This window comes from Gracilinanus agilis, chromosome 1, assembly GCF_016433145.1.
Source record: "Gracilinanus agilis isolate LMUSP501 chromosome 1, AgileGrace, whole genome shotgun sequence".
Taxonomy (NCBI): Eukaryota; Metazoa; Chordata; class Mammalia; order Didelphimorphia; family Didelphidae; genus Gracilinanus; species Gracilinanus agilis.
In genome coordinates, this window is record NC_058130.1 from 482845209 (window position 1) to 482863706 (window position 18498).

General features: G+C 36.0%; 1 protein-coding gene across 3 annotated transcripts in view; it reads left to right on the top strand.

Moving 5' to 3' along the window:
• Positions 1 to 18209, top strand: part of SNX16 (sorting nexin 16) — a 32623-nt gene extending 14414 nt beyond the window's left edge. For all 3 annotated transcript variants that reach the window (XM_044665813.1, XM_044665814.1, XM_044665815.1), the window contains 3 exons: positions 10926 to 11062; positions 12822 to 12938; positions 17987 to 18209. In XM_044665813.1, coding sequence (XP_044521748.1) covers positions 10926 to 11062; positions 12822 to 12938; positions 17987 to 18089 — 357 coding nt within the window. In that variant the 3' untranslated portion in view covers positions 18090 to 18209. The remainder of the gene's footprint in view (positions 1 to 10925; positions 11063 to 12821; positions 12939 to 17986) is intronic.
• The last annotated feature ends 289 nt before the right edge of the window (positions 18210 to 18498 follow it).

An 18498-nucleotide genomic window follows, 5' to 3' on the forward strand; every position in this document is an offset into this window, starting at 1 on the left:
CACTATGTTAGGTTTTGAGGGTATAAGCCAGTGGTTCCCAAATTTTTTTGGCCTACCATCCCCTTTCCAGAAAAAATATTACTTAGCACCCCCTGGAAATTATGAAATTATTTATTGAACTCAGAATAGAATGTTATACAAAAAAATTGTGGCCATCACCGCCTCCTGGATTGCTATAGCACCCACCAGGGGGTGGTAGCGCCCACTTTGGGAATCACTGGTATAAACCTAAAGAATAAAACAATTTCTACTCTACGAATTTATTTTTTAATGGGGAGGACATGTACAAATATAAATATCTACAGAGTTGAATAGAAATTATTAATTTCTATTGGGAGGGGAAGACATTGGCAATCAGGGTAGGTAGAAGAATCAGGAAAAGCTTCATGTAGCATATGGTAGTTAAGCTGCTAAAAGAAAAAAGACACTCTTTGAGGTGAAAAGAAGAATGAAATACATTTAAGTATGAAAGTGAGAAGATGGCCAATGAAAAGGTATAGAGAGTCTGAGGAACCAAGAAGGCCAGTTAGTTTTAATCACAGAGTACAGGATTAGGATTCATATACAGTGAATCTAGAAAGATAGGTTAGGTCCAGGTTGCAAAAATCTTTAAAAGTTAAACAACAGAGTTATATTTTGTTCTAAAAGCAAGATGGAGTCAAAAGAGTTGATGGTGTAGGGGAGTCACATGGTCAGATCTGCACTGAAGGAAAATTACTTTTAATTTTCAGTGTATGTCAAATGGATTGCAATTGTGAGAAACTTAAGACAGGGAGATCAATTAGAAGACTGTTGAAATAATATATTGGAGAGATGATGAGGACTTAAACCAAGATGATGGCTATGTGAGTGGAGAGGGATATGAGAAAAATTACAGAGATAGACTGGTTGAATTTAGAGCTGAGGAGCAGTGAGGAGTCCAGAATGGCAGAAATAGACTTAGAAGAGTCAAGCATTTAATAAAGGGAGAAGATAGATTAATTTTGTACACATTGAGTTTGAGATGTCTCCAGGCCATCAGTAGAGGAAAAAGAGAAGAGGACATAGGACAGCACATTGGAGAAATGCCTGCCCACACTTAGTAAGTTTGTCTTGAATAATGAACCAGCAAAGGACACTGAGATGAGGCTAATCAAGAAGGAAGAAAACCAGAAGAGAATAGTATTATGAAGACCCAGAAAGGTGAGAGTATCTAGAAGAGAAGAGTTTTCAAAAGTTTAGATGCATCAGAGAAGTCAAGGATAAGGACTGAGAAAAAAAAAGCATATTTGGTAACTGGGGAGGGAGCAGTTTTGGTTGAATGATGAAGTCAAAAACCGGTCCAGAAGTGAAGGCAATGAGTTTAGATCATTTTTTTGTAGAAGTTTGGTTTTAAAGGGAAGGGGATGGGGATTAAGATAAAATAATATTGAGATATTGAGGAGAGTGGCAATCAATAAAGAAGCTGAACCCTTGAGCAATGTGGATGATGATTGAGAATATAGTCTACTAGAGAAGGTAAAACGATATGGGTTTCAAGTGCACATCTAGACGGGGTTGATCTTGGCATGGAGATGGTCAGACTACAGAGAGAGAAAGAAAAAAAGGGTGAAGAATGTTGTCAAAAGTTACATATAAAGAGAATGAGAAAAGGAGTTTACATCAACTAGCCTTCATTTTCACAATAAAGAGGCAAGGTCCTCTGCTGAGAAGTGGGTGGAAAAGAAAATGTGGGAGGTTTGAAAAAGGGGAAAAATGGTTTGGAATAGCTTTTGTGAGGAATTCGATATGGTACCAATTAGGGAGGTATGAAAGAACTGCCTTGTTGCAGTGAGAGTAGAGTTGAATCTAGCGAACTTAAATCTGTAAAGAATCTAATCAGCATAGTTGTGAGACTTGCTGTAGTTATGTTCAGGTTGTACTGAGGAATAGAGGAATCAGATGATTAGCATAATCAAAAGCTAACATCTAGTAAGAGGTGTAAGTAGCAATAGAACATGAGGGCAAGGATTGAGAGGAAAGAGGAAAGTTTTAAATTGGGTTTAGGTTGGAGAGGCAAGGAAATTAATTCAGAATAAGGGGGGCAGTGGTAATGTCCTGAGAAAGTACTGAGGAGAAGGGGAAAGGATTTGACTTTTCAATGAGAGCAAAGAATAAGTTTAGAAGTATGCAGAGAGAACTGGAATGATAGGAGAATATGTTCAGACAGGGCAGTATCATTTTCTAATTAGGGAAGTAGAATTAGGAATAGTGAGATCTAGTGTTAGACAATACTTTTGTGACTGAAGTAGAGTGGTGTAGATTTAAGGAGGTTGAAGAACTGGAAATTTGAGTAGTTTGGAGTAGTAGGAGTATCTGTGGATATTAGTTTCCTAAGACAAGATCAGGAGTTGGGAAGTAGAGGAAGTTACAGTGAGCCAAATGTTGAACTCCTTGAGAAAAGAAGAGAGACTACCTTGGGAGTTGGTATACTCTTGGTACCATAATTCTGATTGGTTCTTACAAAAACAGGAAATGAATACTTCCCAAAAAATATAAAAATTGTACTTGTATCTTTTACATACTGAATTTTCCTTCGTCCATAGAGCCAAAATAATGAACATTGATTACAACAATAAGCCCAACTTTTAGGGAAGTCAGTCAATATGTCTCATAAATTCAACTTGTCCCTGGTGTAACTCAAATTACTTTAACTGACGTCTGTCTCAGTGACACATATCTTTAAACAATAGCTAGATTCTCAGGGCAGATTTAGTAATAATAGAGTATCTGGATAAATGGCACATATAAATGGTTACTCACCTAATTTTAAATGCAACTCTTCACGTTTGAAATGGGCTATGCTTTATTAGTGGAAGTACCAGTTTGCTATTCTACACCAGGTACAGTGGATCATTCAGAGACCAAGGGTCTAATAAATAGTCCTTTTACTAAAACTTGTTCCAGTGCCCGCAGGTAGAGGCAGCCCTCCAGACATCTACAAAACAACTCAGGAAGATAAAAACAAATTAAAACTGTTGGCAAGGAGGTTCCCTGTGCCTCAGAGACTCTGCTAAGTGTGAAGAATTAATTACCTTCATATTCTTCTAGTCTAAATTCTTAGAGATTTCTCTTCTCATGCCCTCCCACCCAGGAACAAAATTGACCTAAGTCTGTAACCAAAATTTCCTAGCTTCTAGCAGTCTTCCCTGGGGCTGAAGGAGTATAGAGATGTTCACTCAGCCCTCCCTGTTCCACCAGTGTATTGGCCCACATCAGGATTTTTTTGTTTGTTTTTTCCATTAAATTACAAATTTTTTTATATTACAGTAGGAACTGTTAACTTAAATTTATGAATTTAGGCATCTCTTTAATGAGTAACAAATGTAAGGGATTGAACCAATATCATAAGTTATAAATATTAGTTACAATTTATGTAATTAAGTTATGAAATTCTATGAAGAAGAGTTAGGAAAAGTCCTATAACCAGAATTCTTAATATTGAGTCCATTAATTTTTTTATGAAAATTTTTTTCAATTCCACATAGAAACAATTTTTGGCTATTTATTCTGACATTTTGTAATTCAAATTCTTTCTCCCTTCTTACCCCCCTCCTAGAAACAGTAAATAGTAATACATGTTTCCATATTCCCCACGTCCTGATAGAAAACACACATCACTTATACAATAAAAACTTATGAAGGAAATAAAGTAAAGGATGGCATGCTTTGATCTGCAGTCAGATTCCAATAGTTCCTTCTTCAGCTGTGGATAGCATGTTTTTTTTTTTTTTAGCCTGTGTCCCTTGGAGTTGTCTTGGAATCTTGTTTTGCTGACAGTCATCTAGTCCTCTACTGTTGATTGTCATACAGTATTTATACATTGTTTTCTTGGTCATGCTCACTTCACTTTGCATCACTTCATATAAGTCTAATTTTTTCTGAACTCATCCTGTTCCTTATTTATTTTCTTTATTTTTTTCCTCTATAAACCCGTACATTCCATTTTATGCATTTGAAAACATTAACCTGAGGAGTTCATTGGCATTTGGTGCTGCCCTGAGGATTTGTGACAGGAAAAAGGTCAAGAACTCCTGGTTGAATCCAGCACTTCCATGAAAGAAGACACTGAAGAGCTGTAGAAAGCTAACTTCTTCAAATTGAGAGCAAAGCTAAGATTTGAGCCCACATCATAGGACTGCAATCTGTGTATATCAGAGATCATTAAACCCAATCCCTTCTCATTTTACATATGAGAAAATAGAGGCCCAGAAAAGGGAAGGGACTTGTCTGAGACTAGATTTGAATCCAGGCCACCAGACTCAAAGTCTGTTCATCCCAAAACACATTCCCAAAGGCTCCAGCTTCTCCTCTTCTTCTTCCAGCAGCAGTTCTCACCCCAGTTCTATGAAGTCAGGGGTTCGTTTCTTACTACTTTAATGTAAAAATCAGACATTGGTTCCAAAAGGGAGCCTGCTAACCTCTTCTTCCAGGATCTTCTAATGCAGTGGTTCCCAAACTTTTTTGGCCTACCACTCCCTTTCCAGAAAAAATATTACTTAGTGCCCCCTGTCACATACTATCACCGCCCTCTTACAGTTATTCACTGCCCCCAAATGCACCTGTGGCCATCACCGCTCCTCTGGATCACTGCAGCACCCACCAGGGGGCAGTGGCGCCCACTTTGGGAATCACTGTTCTAATGGGTCACATTTCCCTGCAGCTATTATCATCAAGATAAACAGTACATGTGTCTGGGTGCTCTGACCTGTTCATTTTTCCTTACAGTTGTAAAGGGTTAAAATGGGGTGTTGGGGGGAGGGCAGGAGTTTGATCAGAAGTCAGTGTGCAGTTTATTAAATACAAAACACTTAGTTTATTATTAGGAAATAGGAAGGAGGAAAGTGAAAGTAGTCTTACAATAGCTTATAGCTATACCCCAGATCCTGAAGCCCTTGCCTAATCTCCCTATCTAACAGTATAACCACTATCTAACTACCTTATCTACCCACATTATTAATAATAAATTAGGCTATTAAGGCCTTAAATCCATTTCTCTGACTCCAAACAGTGCTGGAGAGAGCAAGCCACATACACTCCTCTCTCCAGGGGACCCAGAGACAAAAAGCCCCTTTTCAGCTGGCTCCAACTGACTCACTCCCCTCGGCCACACCCTTCTAACTCACTAACTGACAAGACAGCAGGGGGTCTCTCTTGAAAAAACGTATTACTCCTTTTCCTCTTAAATATAAAAAGTAGAAATTAAAAAAAACTATCTTAACACGGTGCAACCATACACCATAGCTTATTCAGCCATTCCACATTTGACAGGCACCTTATTTTGTCTCTCTGCAAAAAGAGCTGCTAAAAATATTTTGGTATAGGTAGGTCTTTTTCCCCTGTCTCTAATCTCTTTTTCGGATACACTCCCAGCAGTAGTAGTGCTGGGTCAAAGAGTATACAGAGTTTTATGGCCCTTTGGATGTGGTTCCATTTTGCTCTTCAGAATGGTTATATCAGTTCACAATTCCACCAAGAGTGTATTAATGTCCCAATTTTCCCATATCCCTTTCAACATTTGCCATTTTCCTTTTTCATCATATTAGCCTCTCTGATAGGTATAAAGTGATGTCTCGGAGTTGTTTTAATTTGAATTTCTCTAATCAATAGTGATTTAGAGCATTTCCTCATATGACTATAGATAGTTTTAATTTTTAACTATTTCATTATAATTGGTTACTTTTGTTTATTTTTATGCCTTTAAAAGCATTATTCTGCAATTTCACCAGACTGCCAAGAATGTCCATGATACAAAGTTTAAGAACTGCTCTGCTCTAGAAGATAACTAGTCCATGCATCTACTCTATGTATCATCTTTAAGGGGAGGAGAAAGGGAGGGAGAAACTAGTTACTTAAGCACTTTTAAGATTTTAAGCACTGGAAGGAAGAAGCATACTTTTTTAAATCTATTTTCCATTCAAAAGGATTTAAATGGATACTATATATACTTGATGGGTTAGTGTGCATTTAAACCCACATATATCATATTTTCCACACCATAAAACACATCCTACATTTTAAAATTTTCCAAGATGTTTCTTGTGGCTCATGTTATACTAGATTTCAAAATCCTTCTCTTATCCCTTTATCATTTGTTTCATAATCACTATTAGTTAAAGGGGGAAGACTGGGGCTAGAGACATAAAAATGGGAATTGTCATTGAGACCTTAAATTTAAGTGTGGATTAATTGATGCTCAAATGCACTTCCCTCAGTAGCTGTTCAAAACTTCTTTCTCCAAGGTTCACTACCTAACCCTATTCTCTTTGCTGAGGATTTTGACTGATACTTTAAAAGTCGAGATCATTGGCTATAAGTTCTCTATCTTCCTTATCTATATTTTGAAATTCCTTGACATATTCCCTTTTTCTTTTCTTTTTGAGACAATTAAAAATGCCATGTCACTGCTTCTGGGTAGGATTATCAATTTATTGATTAGGCTTGAATTAACAAGTTAATTAATTGCTCAGTGATCTTTCCTAATGACCAAAGACCTCAAAGTCCCCTTGTCAAGCAGATCCATAAATAGACACTGTGGGACTTCATTCAGCCTCTCTCTTGGACATACCAAGACATTTCTAATTGGTAAATAGCCAACAGGGTGGTAGTCCATCAAAACTCTCAACTCTTTCCCGTCTCCTGGGTGATGGTAAGTGGTAGGTAGTCATGTATTTAGTGTTATGTCATTAGTAGTAACTCCTAGTCTAAACCAGTTCTTACTGAACAAGATGAGCTTCATTATCTTTTGTTTCTGTTTCGGGGTGGGGGGGGGGGAAGGTGGTAGGTATAGAAAGGCCATTCCTTGTAGTTCTCAAGTGCAAAGGAATGAGTACAAAGTCAAAGAACTGATTTGAGCCTCTAATTCAAAGTCCAGATATAGAAGTAATTAAGTATAGTAAAAGTAAATCCTCTCATCTTGTCCAGAATCTGACAAAGAGATGGTCTCTTGGCCAAGACCAATACCATTTGCTAGGATTTCTACCTTCTTCCTTTTTTCCCTCATCTCACTTCACTCAGATACGTGACCCTATCAACCACTTTTTCTTTGTTCATCTATTCCTTTTTTTTCCAATTACATACAAAAACTGTTTTCAACAGTTGTTTTCTGACATTTTCCACTCCAAATTTTCTCTCTCCCCTCTTCCCAAGACAGTAAACAATCTGATATAGATTCTACCAGTACTGTCACATTTTGTTTTTCTCACATAGTGTTGGTCATTCCCTTTGTCAAGACAAACCCTAAACATGTACCCTTGATCCATTCTTTCCTATCTTCTCCAGCAGATTACTTCCTTAATCATCCTATTCTCTCCCCTACTCTTCAGTGGCTCTTTGTCTACTGACTGCTTCACTAGTATAGAAATAACACACATCTCTGCCATCCTTAAAAAGACCTTTACTTGATCCTACCATCCCTGTTAGCTATGTAGCTATATATTTCTACATTCAGTGTATCAAGATATTTATTAGAAAGCCCTGAACTCCTTGGATGGCATCTCCCATTAAGAAAAACATTCCAAACATTTCTGTGTGTCAGTTGTTTATGGCTTTTTTTTTTAAATCTCAAAATTGAGTTAAACTTGACTATAGGATTATGGAACCTAATACTAGTTGAAACTAACTTGTGATAAACCCCAAGTGTTTTCTTCTTGTTCCTGTGTGCATGCCTTTTATAATAAGCAATAGTTTTATATAGAAATGATTAGTATATTAAAGGCTTCTGTTTCTTCTGAAGTTGTTTAGTAAGCCTTATAATAGCTAGTAGCTATTATAGAAAATAAAAAGGTTAACTTCAGCCCAGGGCATATCAAAATTATCTTAAATTTCAAATTAGCAGAATACAAATTAATGAGATTTTATTGTGCCAGTTTATTTAATTTTGTGGAAAGACTTATTAAATAGGCAAGCTTTTGTAACTCAAGTTGTATTAAAAAGTAATTGGTCTTGGCTATATAAGCAATTTTCTTTTCTGTCTATTTTCATGAGAGCATTATAGGTATTAGTTTAGCTAAAGGATACTTCCTAAATTCACAGATTTTGATTATATTAAATAGGGCCTTAGGGAGTTCAGAATAATAAATAGAGAGGATAGTGTCAAATAATTGCTTCTCTACAATTGATTTTATTCTACTATTAATTCTCATTCAAAATAATAAAAATCTTCAGTACCAAAAAGTAGGTCATGCCTAACAGACATTAGATTTTTGACATTCTTCTACCTTCAGAGAGATCAGCTGATATGGCATATGTAGTACTAGCATCATCTTCTCTAGAAATTTGTAAATAAATCATTTTTGTAGCCCTTTAAAGTTTCAGACAAATCACTAAAAAATATTATTTACATGGTGCCCTCTAAAATACTTTTTAAAATACCATCATATGTTGTATGTATATGTATAATAGCTAACATATAATGTTTTACATGTTATCACATTTGGGCAGAGAAAACATGTTACTATCTCTTTTGTACATATGAGGAAATTGAGGCACAGAGATTAAGTGAATTGCCCGAGGTCATTCAGCTAGTGTGTCTTATTGACTGTTGAATCACATGTTTTACCCCACCATGCCACCCAACTTGCCTGTTATATATGTGTAAACACACATATATTTATACATTTATAAAATCATTCTTTGTTCTACTTCTTTATTTAACTCAAAAAAAAATTGTGCAATCACAATGGTAATACCAAAACCTAACTATAAGTTTCTTCTCTTTTGAGTGACTACATTTCTATTTTTCTTTATGTTTCAGTTAAATATTAGAAAATCATCAACTTCTTATAAATACCTAGTTATATATCAGTAGTATCTAATAGTATTAGATATAATTATTTATATTCTTCTTTTATGATTAAGCTTTACTTCTATTCTCGGTTAGTAATTTCAACTTTCCCAGAAATCATGATGGATTTTCACATTCCAGAGTATTCCATTTTCAGGAGTATTCTAGTTCCTAAAGCCTAGTGACTCAGCTTCCATGAACCTTAGAAGCCCTACTTACAGTAACTTATATGGGAAGCAGTGAAGTTGGATTCCTTTAGCAGGGTGGTCCAAATAAAAAGTAATGAGCATGAAGCTTTATATCAATTTGAATCCCTCTCCTAATGGAGCAATGTCCTCTACTCATTTGGAGGAAAGTAGATTATTTATAATGTAGTTTCCCTTCATTAGAATAGTTGAGTATATAATAAATCTTACTTGTATACATAAATCATTTACATATAGCCAAATTCATTAGGACAGAATTACTGTAAGGAAATTTGCCTGAGGAATCTTACCACCTAAATCCACCACATTGAAACTAATATTTCATCATAGTGATATTTTTTGTCTCTGGAATAAGTTTTTTTTTTTTTAACCCTTACCTTCCATCTTAGAATTAATATAGTGTATTGGTTTCAAGGCAGAAGAGCTGTTGGGGTTAAGATTTGCCCAAAGTCATCCAGATTCAAACTCAGGACCTGCCATCTCTAGTCTTGGTTCTCTACTGAGCCACCTAACCACCTAAATGCCCCTTAAGTAAGCATTTATTAAGCAATTGCTATATGCCACTATTTTAGTTGCTGTGGAATACGAATACAAACAGTCCCTGCCGTCAAAGAACTATATAGGGGAAGATGGTGTATATGAAGTGAATGCAAAGTAATGGGGTGGGAGTGGAGGTCTATTAGCAGCTGGAAGAAGAAAGACCTGTAGAAGGCAGCCATTGAAAGGAGAACTTTGAAGGAAATTCAGGATTCTGGGAAATACAAGTGAGTGCAATGAGGGAGGGGAGGTAAGCACAGGACAAGGAAGTGAGTGATTGATAGTAGCAGGCATCTAGAGCAAAAGCACAGAAATAGGAGATGGAGTGATACAAGATGGATAGCTTAGATCAGTAATGGGCAAACTACGACCCACAGGCCAGATGCAGGCCCCCTGAAATGTTTCATCCAGATTCTTCCTAATCTGACAAATACAATACAATGAAAGTTCAAAAGAGTTGCCTTAGAAACAGACTGACAGATGAGCATTTCCTTTCATTTGGCCCCCTCTTTAAAAAGTTTGCCCATCACTGGCTTAAATGAACTATAGGATGTGTGAAGGGAAGTGATGTGTAACCAAACTGTAACAGTAAAGAAGTTGTGAAGAGCTTTAATTGCTAAACAAAAGAGGTGGTAGCTGTAACGCTCAAGGTAACCTGAAGGCACTGGAGTGACACTGGAAAATCTCTTTGGCAGCTGTGTGAAGATTGAATTGGAAAGGGGAGAAATTTTAGGCAAGGAAATGAAATAGACTGTGTAAGGTGAGAAAGCTTAGACTACAGTGGGAAGCATATAACATAGACTTAATAGTCTGCCATGACTATTTAAGGTTTCAAACTTGGGTGACTAGAAAAATGGTGGCAACTTCGAAAAAATGGGGAAATTTGGAAGTGGGACAGCTTTTACTGAAAAGCTAACTATAGAAGCCCAATAATGTAAATCAAGTCAGTTTTATTCCCAGCATGAAAATAATATACACACACAAACATTTCTGTTATCATTGTTACTTTCTACAAAACCATTGCCATTTTTGGTGAGGACAGAAACTGAATGAGTATGAGTATATGAGGTCTATGGTAGTGATCCTATGATATGCATGCCAGAGGGGGCATGCATGCTATTGCCCCAACACAGAGTTCACCAGAGTTCATTATTAGAAAGGCAAAGGGATGCTGGGCTGGGCTCGGCTGAACTGCATCACTCCCCCTCTCCACATGCCCCCGAGGACATCACCCTCCTCTCTAAAAAGTTCACTGTCACTGGTCTAGACTGTCTGCTGTTTTTAAATTATCCAAGTTACTGGTACTTTTCATTTTTCTATCTGATTTTAGACAAGTATTACATAAAATTTATCTCCTCCCCCCACCCTTTTTGTTCAAGGCTTTCTGTGAAACTCTAGAAGAAACAAACTATCGATTACAAAAAGAGCTACTTGAAAAACAAAAAGAGGTGGAATCACTGAAGAAATTGCTACATGAGAAACAACTTCATATAGACACTATAGAGAACAGAATTAGGTATGTTATGATGTCAACCAATGTTGAATAGTATTTTTAATGCTCTTAATAAATTTCTCTCTTTGTAATGGATAATTATTTACATTTAACTTGGAAAAAAAAAAACCTTAAAAACATTTCTCCAATTTGTCAGCATTTATATCCTTTTTTTTTTTTTTTTTAAATTTTAAACCCTTAACTTCTGTGTATTGACTTATAGGTGGAAGAGTGGTAAGGGTAGGCAATGGGGGTCAAATGACTTGCCCAGGGTCACACAGCTGGGAAGTGTCTGAGGCCAGATTTGAACCTAGGACCTCCCGTCTCTAGGCCTGGCTCTCAATCCACTGAGCTACCCAGCTGCCCCCTAGCATTTATATCCTTTTATTGCTTAACCTACAGAGAAAACGTTAAGTATTCTTGAAGTACTAAAATGTTGGGGCAGCCAAGTAACTCAGTGGATAGGGAGCCAGGCCTGGAGACCAGAGGTCCTGGGTTCAAATGTGGTCTCATATTTCTTGTGTGACCCTGGGCAAATCACTTAACTTCAATTGCCAACTCTTTACCACTTCTGTCATGGAACCAATATCTAGTTTCAATTCTAGGACAGAAGGTAGGGATTTTAGAAGAAAAAATAATAAAATGTTCTTTGGATGTGTTTTGGAAGGAAGGGTTGCTATTGGGAGTACGATAGAATTTTGAGTGTGTTTTCTCCCATCCTTAGCTCCACATTAATTTCTCTCAACTTTTTAAAAGTATTGCTTTTTATCATGAACTTGACAAAAATCAACTAACATGGATTTATATGAAACTAAACTTCTATTATATTCATTATGGTTTTACATACATACATTTTAATTTTACAAGCTAATAATTAAACTACCTACTTTGTCATGAACACTTTCCTTCTACTTTCTTCTATGTATTTTGTAAACTTTTATTGACAATTATTTTCTTCCTTCCCTTCTTTTCTTCTTTTTTTAAAAATCACTCTCACTATCCACTTTTCCCCTCTTCTCTTAATTTCAGAACTTCTAGAAAAGGGAGGGGGTTGTTTTTTCATGTCCTCCTGCTTTTTCCAGATAATGGTAATTGTGGCTTAGTAACCCACAAAATACTATCACATATCATACCTATTCAAGGTAAAGGAACAATTGTTAATGATTCTTCCTAGAATTAACATCCCTTAATTTTAGAACCAAAATAAAAGTATAAGGAAATAATCTTCCCTCAGGTTAATTGCCACAGTTTAATTTCCAGGAAACCTAAAAAAATACAAACATTGCATGCACTCATTCATGCACACACACACTTTTTTAAATTGCCATTTAGCTTTATGAAACTGTGCCCCAAAACAGTGGAAAAACTGAGGTTCTTCATTCAACAGTTCTGGGAAAAATACAAATTTGATGCTTATGGAAGGCCTGACAAAAAACATGGTTCATTTAATAAGACTGTGCTGCTCTCTTCTCTTTTGAAAAATCTTAACTTTAAAAAGTGAGTAAATGGCATATTTTATTTTAAAAGGTTTTAATTTCAAAGTGATTTTCTCTTCTATACATGTTTAGAAAATAATATGAACCAAAAAAAAAAAAATCTCGAATGTGGAAAATATGGAATCTTATTTTAAAGGGGCTACTTTCATAGGTAGCAATCTTTCTGTTTTGTAAACTTTTAGACTATTGCTGATAATTATTATTTTGTGTTTTGCAACTTAAACTAAAAATGCATTTTAAATATTGGTAGAAATAAACTGGTTTTTATTGTCAACTTATTTCATTAGGTTATTGTCTTTAGAGCATGAAGAAACACTTAGAATTTCAAGAGAGGGTGAATGTATCAGAAAGGTAGAGTCTTCTGCAATTGAAGCAGATCAAGATACCTTGGATGAAAAAAACAGGTATGTTGTGTTTAATATAGCATGACCTTAATAATGTTAAATTATTTAAAGGAAGTTGATTCCAAGTTGTAGAACATTTTAGAAGTATTCTCCATTTTATGAGTTTCCATTAAGAACAACCAAATGACTGAGGCTCTATGGCAAACAGAGAATTTAAATGATCTGCCTGGTATATGTGATATATGCCCATATGCCATGCCCACATGACTGCTGTGGTCAGTGTACAAGCTGGTCTCCCTCCTAGTAGAAAAGTTAAAGGGACTTTTCTCAGATTGACAAGGAGAATGAATTGTTCCTCTAAAAAGAAGGGCTTTCTTACAAAAATGAACAATATGGAGATGTGTTTTGCATAATACATATGCAAACCAGATCAGATTTCTTGCCAGCTCCGGGAGGATAGGAGGGAACTTTTTAGATCATATAACTTTGGAAAGTTTATGTGAATTGGGCAGGTAGGTGGCTCAGTTGATTGAGAGCCAAGCCTAGAGACGGGAGGTCCTAGGTTCAAATGTGGCCTCAGACACTTCCTAGCTATGTGACCCTGGGCAAGTCACTTAACCTCCATTGCCTGGTCCAATGATGGGCAAACTATGGCCCTCAGGCCAGATGTGCCCCCTGAAATGTTCTATCTGGCTGTAACATTATTCCTAATCTAACAAATACAATGAGTGGGCTACAATACAATGAAACTTCCAAAGAGTTGCCTTAGAAACAGACTGACAGATGAGCATTTCCTTTCCTTTGGCCCCTTCTTTAAAAAGTTTGCCCATCACTAGCCTAGCCCTTACCACTCTTCTGCCTTGGAACCAATACACAGTATTGATTCTAAGATAGAAGGTAAGGGTTTTAAAAAGAAAGAAAGAAAAGAAAATTTATGTGGAAAATTTTTATTACATGTAATTGGTAAAATAAAGTATCTTTATATTAAAATAAAATGTTTTAGAAATGTCAAGTAAAAATAAAATACAACATAAAATAAAAACAGCAACAGCAACAATAAAAAAAAAAGAGTTTTATGGGAAGGAGGGTAGTCAGTGAGCCAGTATAAGCATTTATCAATGTGCTAGACACTCTGCTAAGCACCAGGGACACAAAAAGATGCAAAAGAAAGTTCTATAAGAGGTTTAAAAAAACGAGAGGAAAGAAGTAGAGGTACTCATTGTAGAGGCCTTCTCAGGAATTTAGCCACAAAAGACAGTAGAGATATAAATTGATAACGGGAGCAGCTGGGTAGTTCAGTGGATTGAGAGTCAGGCCTAGAGACGGGAGGTCCTAGGTTCAAATCCGGCCTCAGACACTTCCTAGCTGTGTGACCCTGGGTAAGTCACTTGACCCCCATTGCCCACCTTTACCACTCTTCCACCTAGGAGCCAATACACAGAAGTTAAGGATTTGAAAATAAAAATAAAAATAAATTGATAGCAGGGATAGAAGGATTGAGAATGGGGTAGAGAAGGCATGGGCATGTTTGTAAGAGTAAGGAAGAAGCTAGACAAAAGGGAAAGATCGAATGGAAATGACAGAGGAGGCAGTCCATTGGAGGAAATGAGATGGAATGGGATCACTTCTGCCGGTAGAGAGATTAGCCTTGGGATGAGTTTATAAGTGAGAGATGTAAAAGAATTGCTCAGCATCAGCGAGGGAATAATTATAATTGTATAAAAGATTTGTAGCAGACCCAGTCATGATGAATGTGTTCAGCAGCATGTGTTGGAAGCAGATCATGGAAGTAAACAAAAGCTAAAACTTGACCAGGTTCAGTGTGATACAGGGGCCAAAACCTCAAAACAAGAAGGCAGTGCAGAGTCAAACTGATACATTAAGGGACTAGTGTGAAGAAAAGAGAGTGACTAGAGTAGGGTTAATGGCCTGCTAGATAAGATATCTGGTCATGGTATGAATAAAGAATAGACTTGGTAAGGGGACTTCATAATTCTTAAACATGGAGGGTAGAGGGCAGCTGGGTAGCACAATGGATAGAGAACTAGGCCTGGAGTCAGGAGGTCCTGGTTTCAAATCTGGCCACAGACATTTACTAGCTGTGTGGCCCTGGGCAAGGCCCTTAATCCCAGTTTCCTTGCCCTTGGCACTCTTTTAGAATTGATACTAAAACATGGTAAGAGTTGTTTTTTTTGTTGTTGTTTTTAAAACAAAGCAGTATGGAGCATTTGTTGATGATGAAATCAAAGATATGACCATCTTTTTGTGTGATTGAGGAGTGGGTCATGGAAGTGAATAGATTGAGGAACTGAATAGTTAAAGTGTTTGAGGGAAAGTTGGTATGTATATTGAGATCTCCTAGTATGAAAGCAGGAAGCAGGGAGAGAAAGAAAAATGAGCCATGCACTGAAATTTCACATTGAATTAAGAAAGAGTGTGACCTAGAGGTCTATAAGCAACAGCTCTCAGAAATTTTGACTAGGTAATAGATATGGATTTCATGAACCTTAAAAGAGAAGAGACTACCAAGTGGTAGAGATGGAAGAATCTGGAAGTGGCAATAGGAAGCAAAGAGCATTCCAAAAATAGACCTAGAGAGTTATCTTGATCCATGTCAAGAGGTTGGAAGGTACAAGCATATCATAGAGGAGAAACATTTGGAGCTAAGTAACAAAAGTTCTTTCCAAAAAGTAACTGATCTTTATTAACATTATCAGTTTTGGGGAAAGAAATTTGGGAACCTTAGGAAAACCGATGGTTTTCATCACTTCTGGTAATAAATAGAAAGTTGTTTCTGAAAAGAGAAAAGAATATTCAGAAACAATCATTACTGAATTTGATAAAGTGCTTTAAAAGAGGATAAAAAGAAGAGATGGAGGATGTAGGGGCAGGGTGTCAATAGAGTGAAAGTTCTAGAGGACAGAATGGAAAAGCAAGAGAGGACATAGGAAGGGGGACAGGGAACTGGTACAGCTAAACTGATTGATAGTACAAGAACAAGTGGCCATGAAAAAAGTGTTTTGCTTCCAGTTTCTAGCAACTCTGAGGGAACAGAAGATGGGACTTTGCTAGCTCTGAGATAGAATTGATAGCAGAGAACAGTTTATGTGGAAGAAGTTATTAATCTCCCAAGCATTATGCATCTGGCCTAGTTAATTCACTCTTCTGTCACTAGCTGTAGGTAAGTAACTTCTTGAGTCTAGTTTTCTTTAAAATGAAGGGATCAGGCTGGGGGATTACTACCTCAGCCTGCTCTACACCCAGTTATTTTAATAGATAATTTTTTTCTTCTGTTAATCAACTTTAAAAGTAAAATGAAACTTCATGAATTTAGAATTTGCAATAATTCAAACATGGGCAATGCTGAAGTTTGACCTTAGGTACCAATTTTTTTAATGGTTTATAAAGCTAATTAATGGCATAAACTATAATTGAGGAGGAGGGGAATTGTATATTCTTCTGAAGAAAAGACTTCCAGTATTTAAAAAAATTCATTTACAAAGAGCTAACTATACATTTGCAAAAAGTTGCTTTCAAATTGTTATTTATTAGGATATTGGTTAACTTAATTTTTTTTGTTTTGTTTTTTTCTTTTTTAAATTTAATTAACTTAATTTTTAATAAATGGAAATGTGTACTGAGACTTTCAGAGCTTTGTATCTGAAGAACCTCTACTTCAACAGAAGTCTTGGAAACAGTTCTTATACTTAATAAGCCAAATTATTATTGTTGTTTTCTATTCAGGCCAATAAAGTGGTCTTCCCCTACTGCTACCACCCCACACACACACACACATTAAGGAACAAATTTTCTTTAAAATTTTGTAAGCAAATTGCTTAGCAAATATTTTTTTTCAGGAATAATAAAGTGGTAAATATTCAAGTCTCTTCAGATTATCATGCATTCAGCATTAGAGACATCCAAACAAAAACAATTTTACTGCATTTTTTCAGCTGCAAGAACATAATCTAGTTCATAATAATGCTACAAGTGATTTTAGACTAAATTGTCATAATGTGTTTTTTAATATTAACATCCATTATTTTTATCCTTGAAAAAAATTACTTACCTAGGCTATTTAATATAGTTCCAATATCAGAAATAGTGCTGGTTTGGTCAATTTTCTAGTGAAGTGGTTTCAAGGGATTTTTTTGGGTCATTGTAAATTATAAACAATAGAAAGAGAGTAGACTAGCTAATCTTAATAGTCATCTGTTTTAAGTGATCTGTACTATGAAAAACTGTGAGGAACACTAATAGAATTAAAGGGTTTGGCAGACAGTGTAGTCTGTAGAAGCTTCAGGAACAGATCTTGTCCAGCAGAAGACAACCCTTCACATGGTGAGCATTAGTTAAGAACCATACATCTTTATTAAGCCAGATCCAGTCCACAAACCATAGACATCACTGGTGTCCCATATATAATTCAATTAGAATTTAGAAGAGTTGGGGTGTTTTTTCTGGCCAATTACCCTTACCTTCTATCTTAGAATTGATACTGTGTATAAGTTCCAAGGTAGAAGAACAGTAAGGGCCAGGCAATGGGAATTAAATAACTTGCCCAGTGTCACACAGCTAGGAAGTATCTGAAGCCACATTTAAACCCAGAACCGTCTATCTCTAGGCCTGTCTATCAATCCTGAGCTACCTGGCTGTCCCCTCTAGCTCCAATTTTTGCTGATTTTGTAAATTCAGACAATTTACTTGCCTGCCCTATTTCTAAATTTTATGATTGCAATCGCCCAGCATACTCCAAAAGAATTCTGGGGACATTAAAATTAAGTAACAGATGTGGGATGTACATTGAGGTGTAATATTAATAATTAAGATAATATTCCTATTTTGGTGGCAGTAATTAAAAAGTCACTAAAAAGGTGTTTAATGCTAATATAACCAAAATATGACTGGTTATTCTTGTTACATGGGTTACTTTTGCAGGTTCTTTATAAAACTAAGGTTTAAATACGTTACATAGTCACTTTCACAGCAGTGAATATATGAAGTAGTTTTATGTGGTAGATGTAGTTCATTTGACAGCTTCAATAAGACTTTTAAAGGTGATAACAAACTTTGAGTTCATTCATTAGATAGTTTTATTGTTGTTCTAGGTCTGATAAGATTCCCAAGGGTGGCTGGACTGATTCTGAACCTGAAAAATCAATTCCTGAAGTGGAGGTAGCTGAAGTAGCCTACGCTGCTGAAGAAGAGTGAGAAATCAGCAGCAACTGCTGCCAAAATCTGAAGATTTAGCAATTTGGACTGGATTATGTTTTAGCAAAAACACTTATTTAAAAAATAGAACAGAAATTGTAAAGCATTTACTGAAGAAGAAAAAAGGATGCACATTTGAAATGTTTACATAAGCAAAATCATATAACTTATTGACATAGGAAATATATGCAATGCTGCTTTTGATTTGCTTTTATCTAGCATTTATATTTAATATATTAAAAAGGTCTAGTTAGGATTCTATTGACTTAGACCCATATTCTTAAGTACTGTACATAAATGATTATGATATTTTGCCAATATATTTTAAACTATATACATATTACATATATATAAAATCACTAGTAATATTAGTCAAATGGAAATTACATATGTGAAGCATACTTGTCTT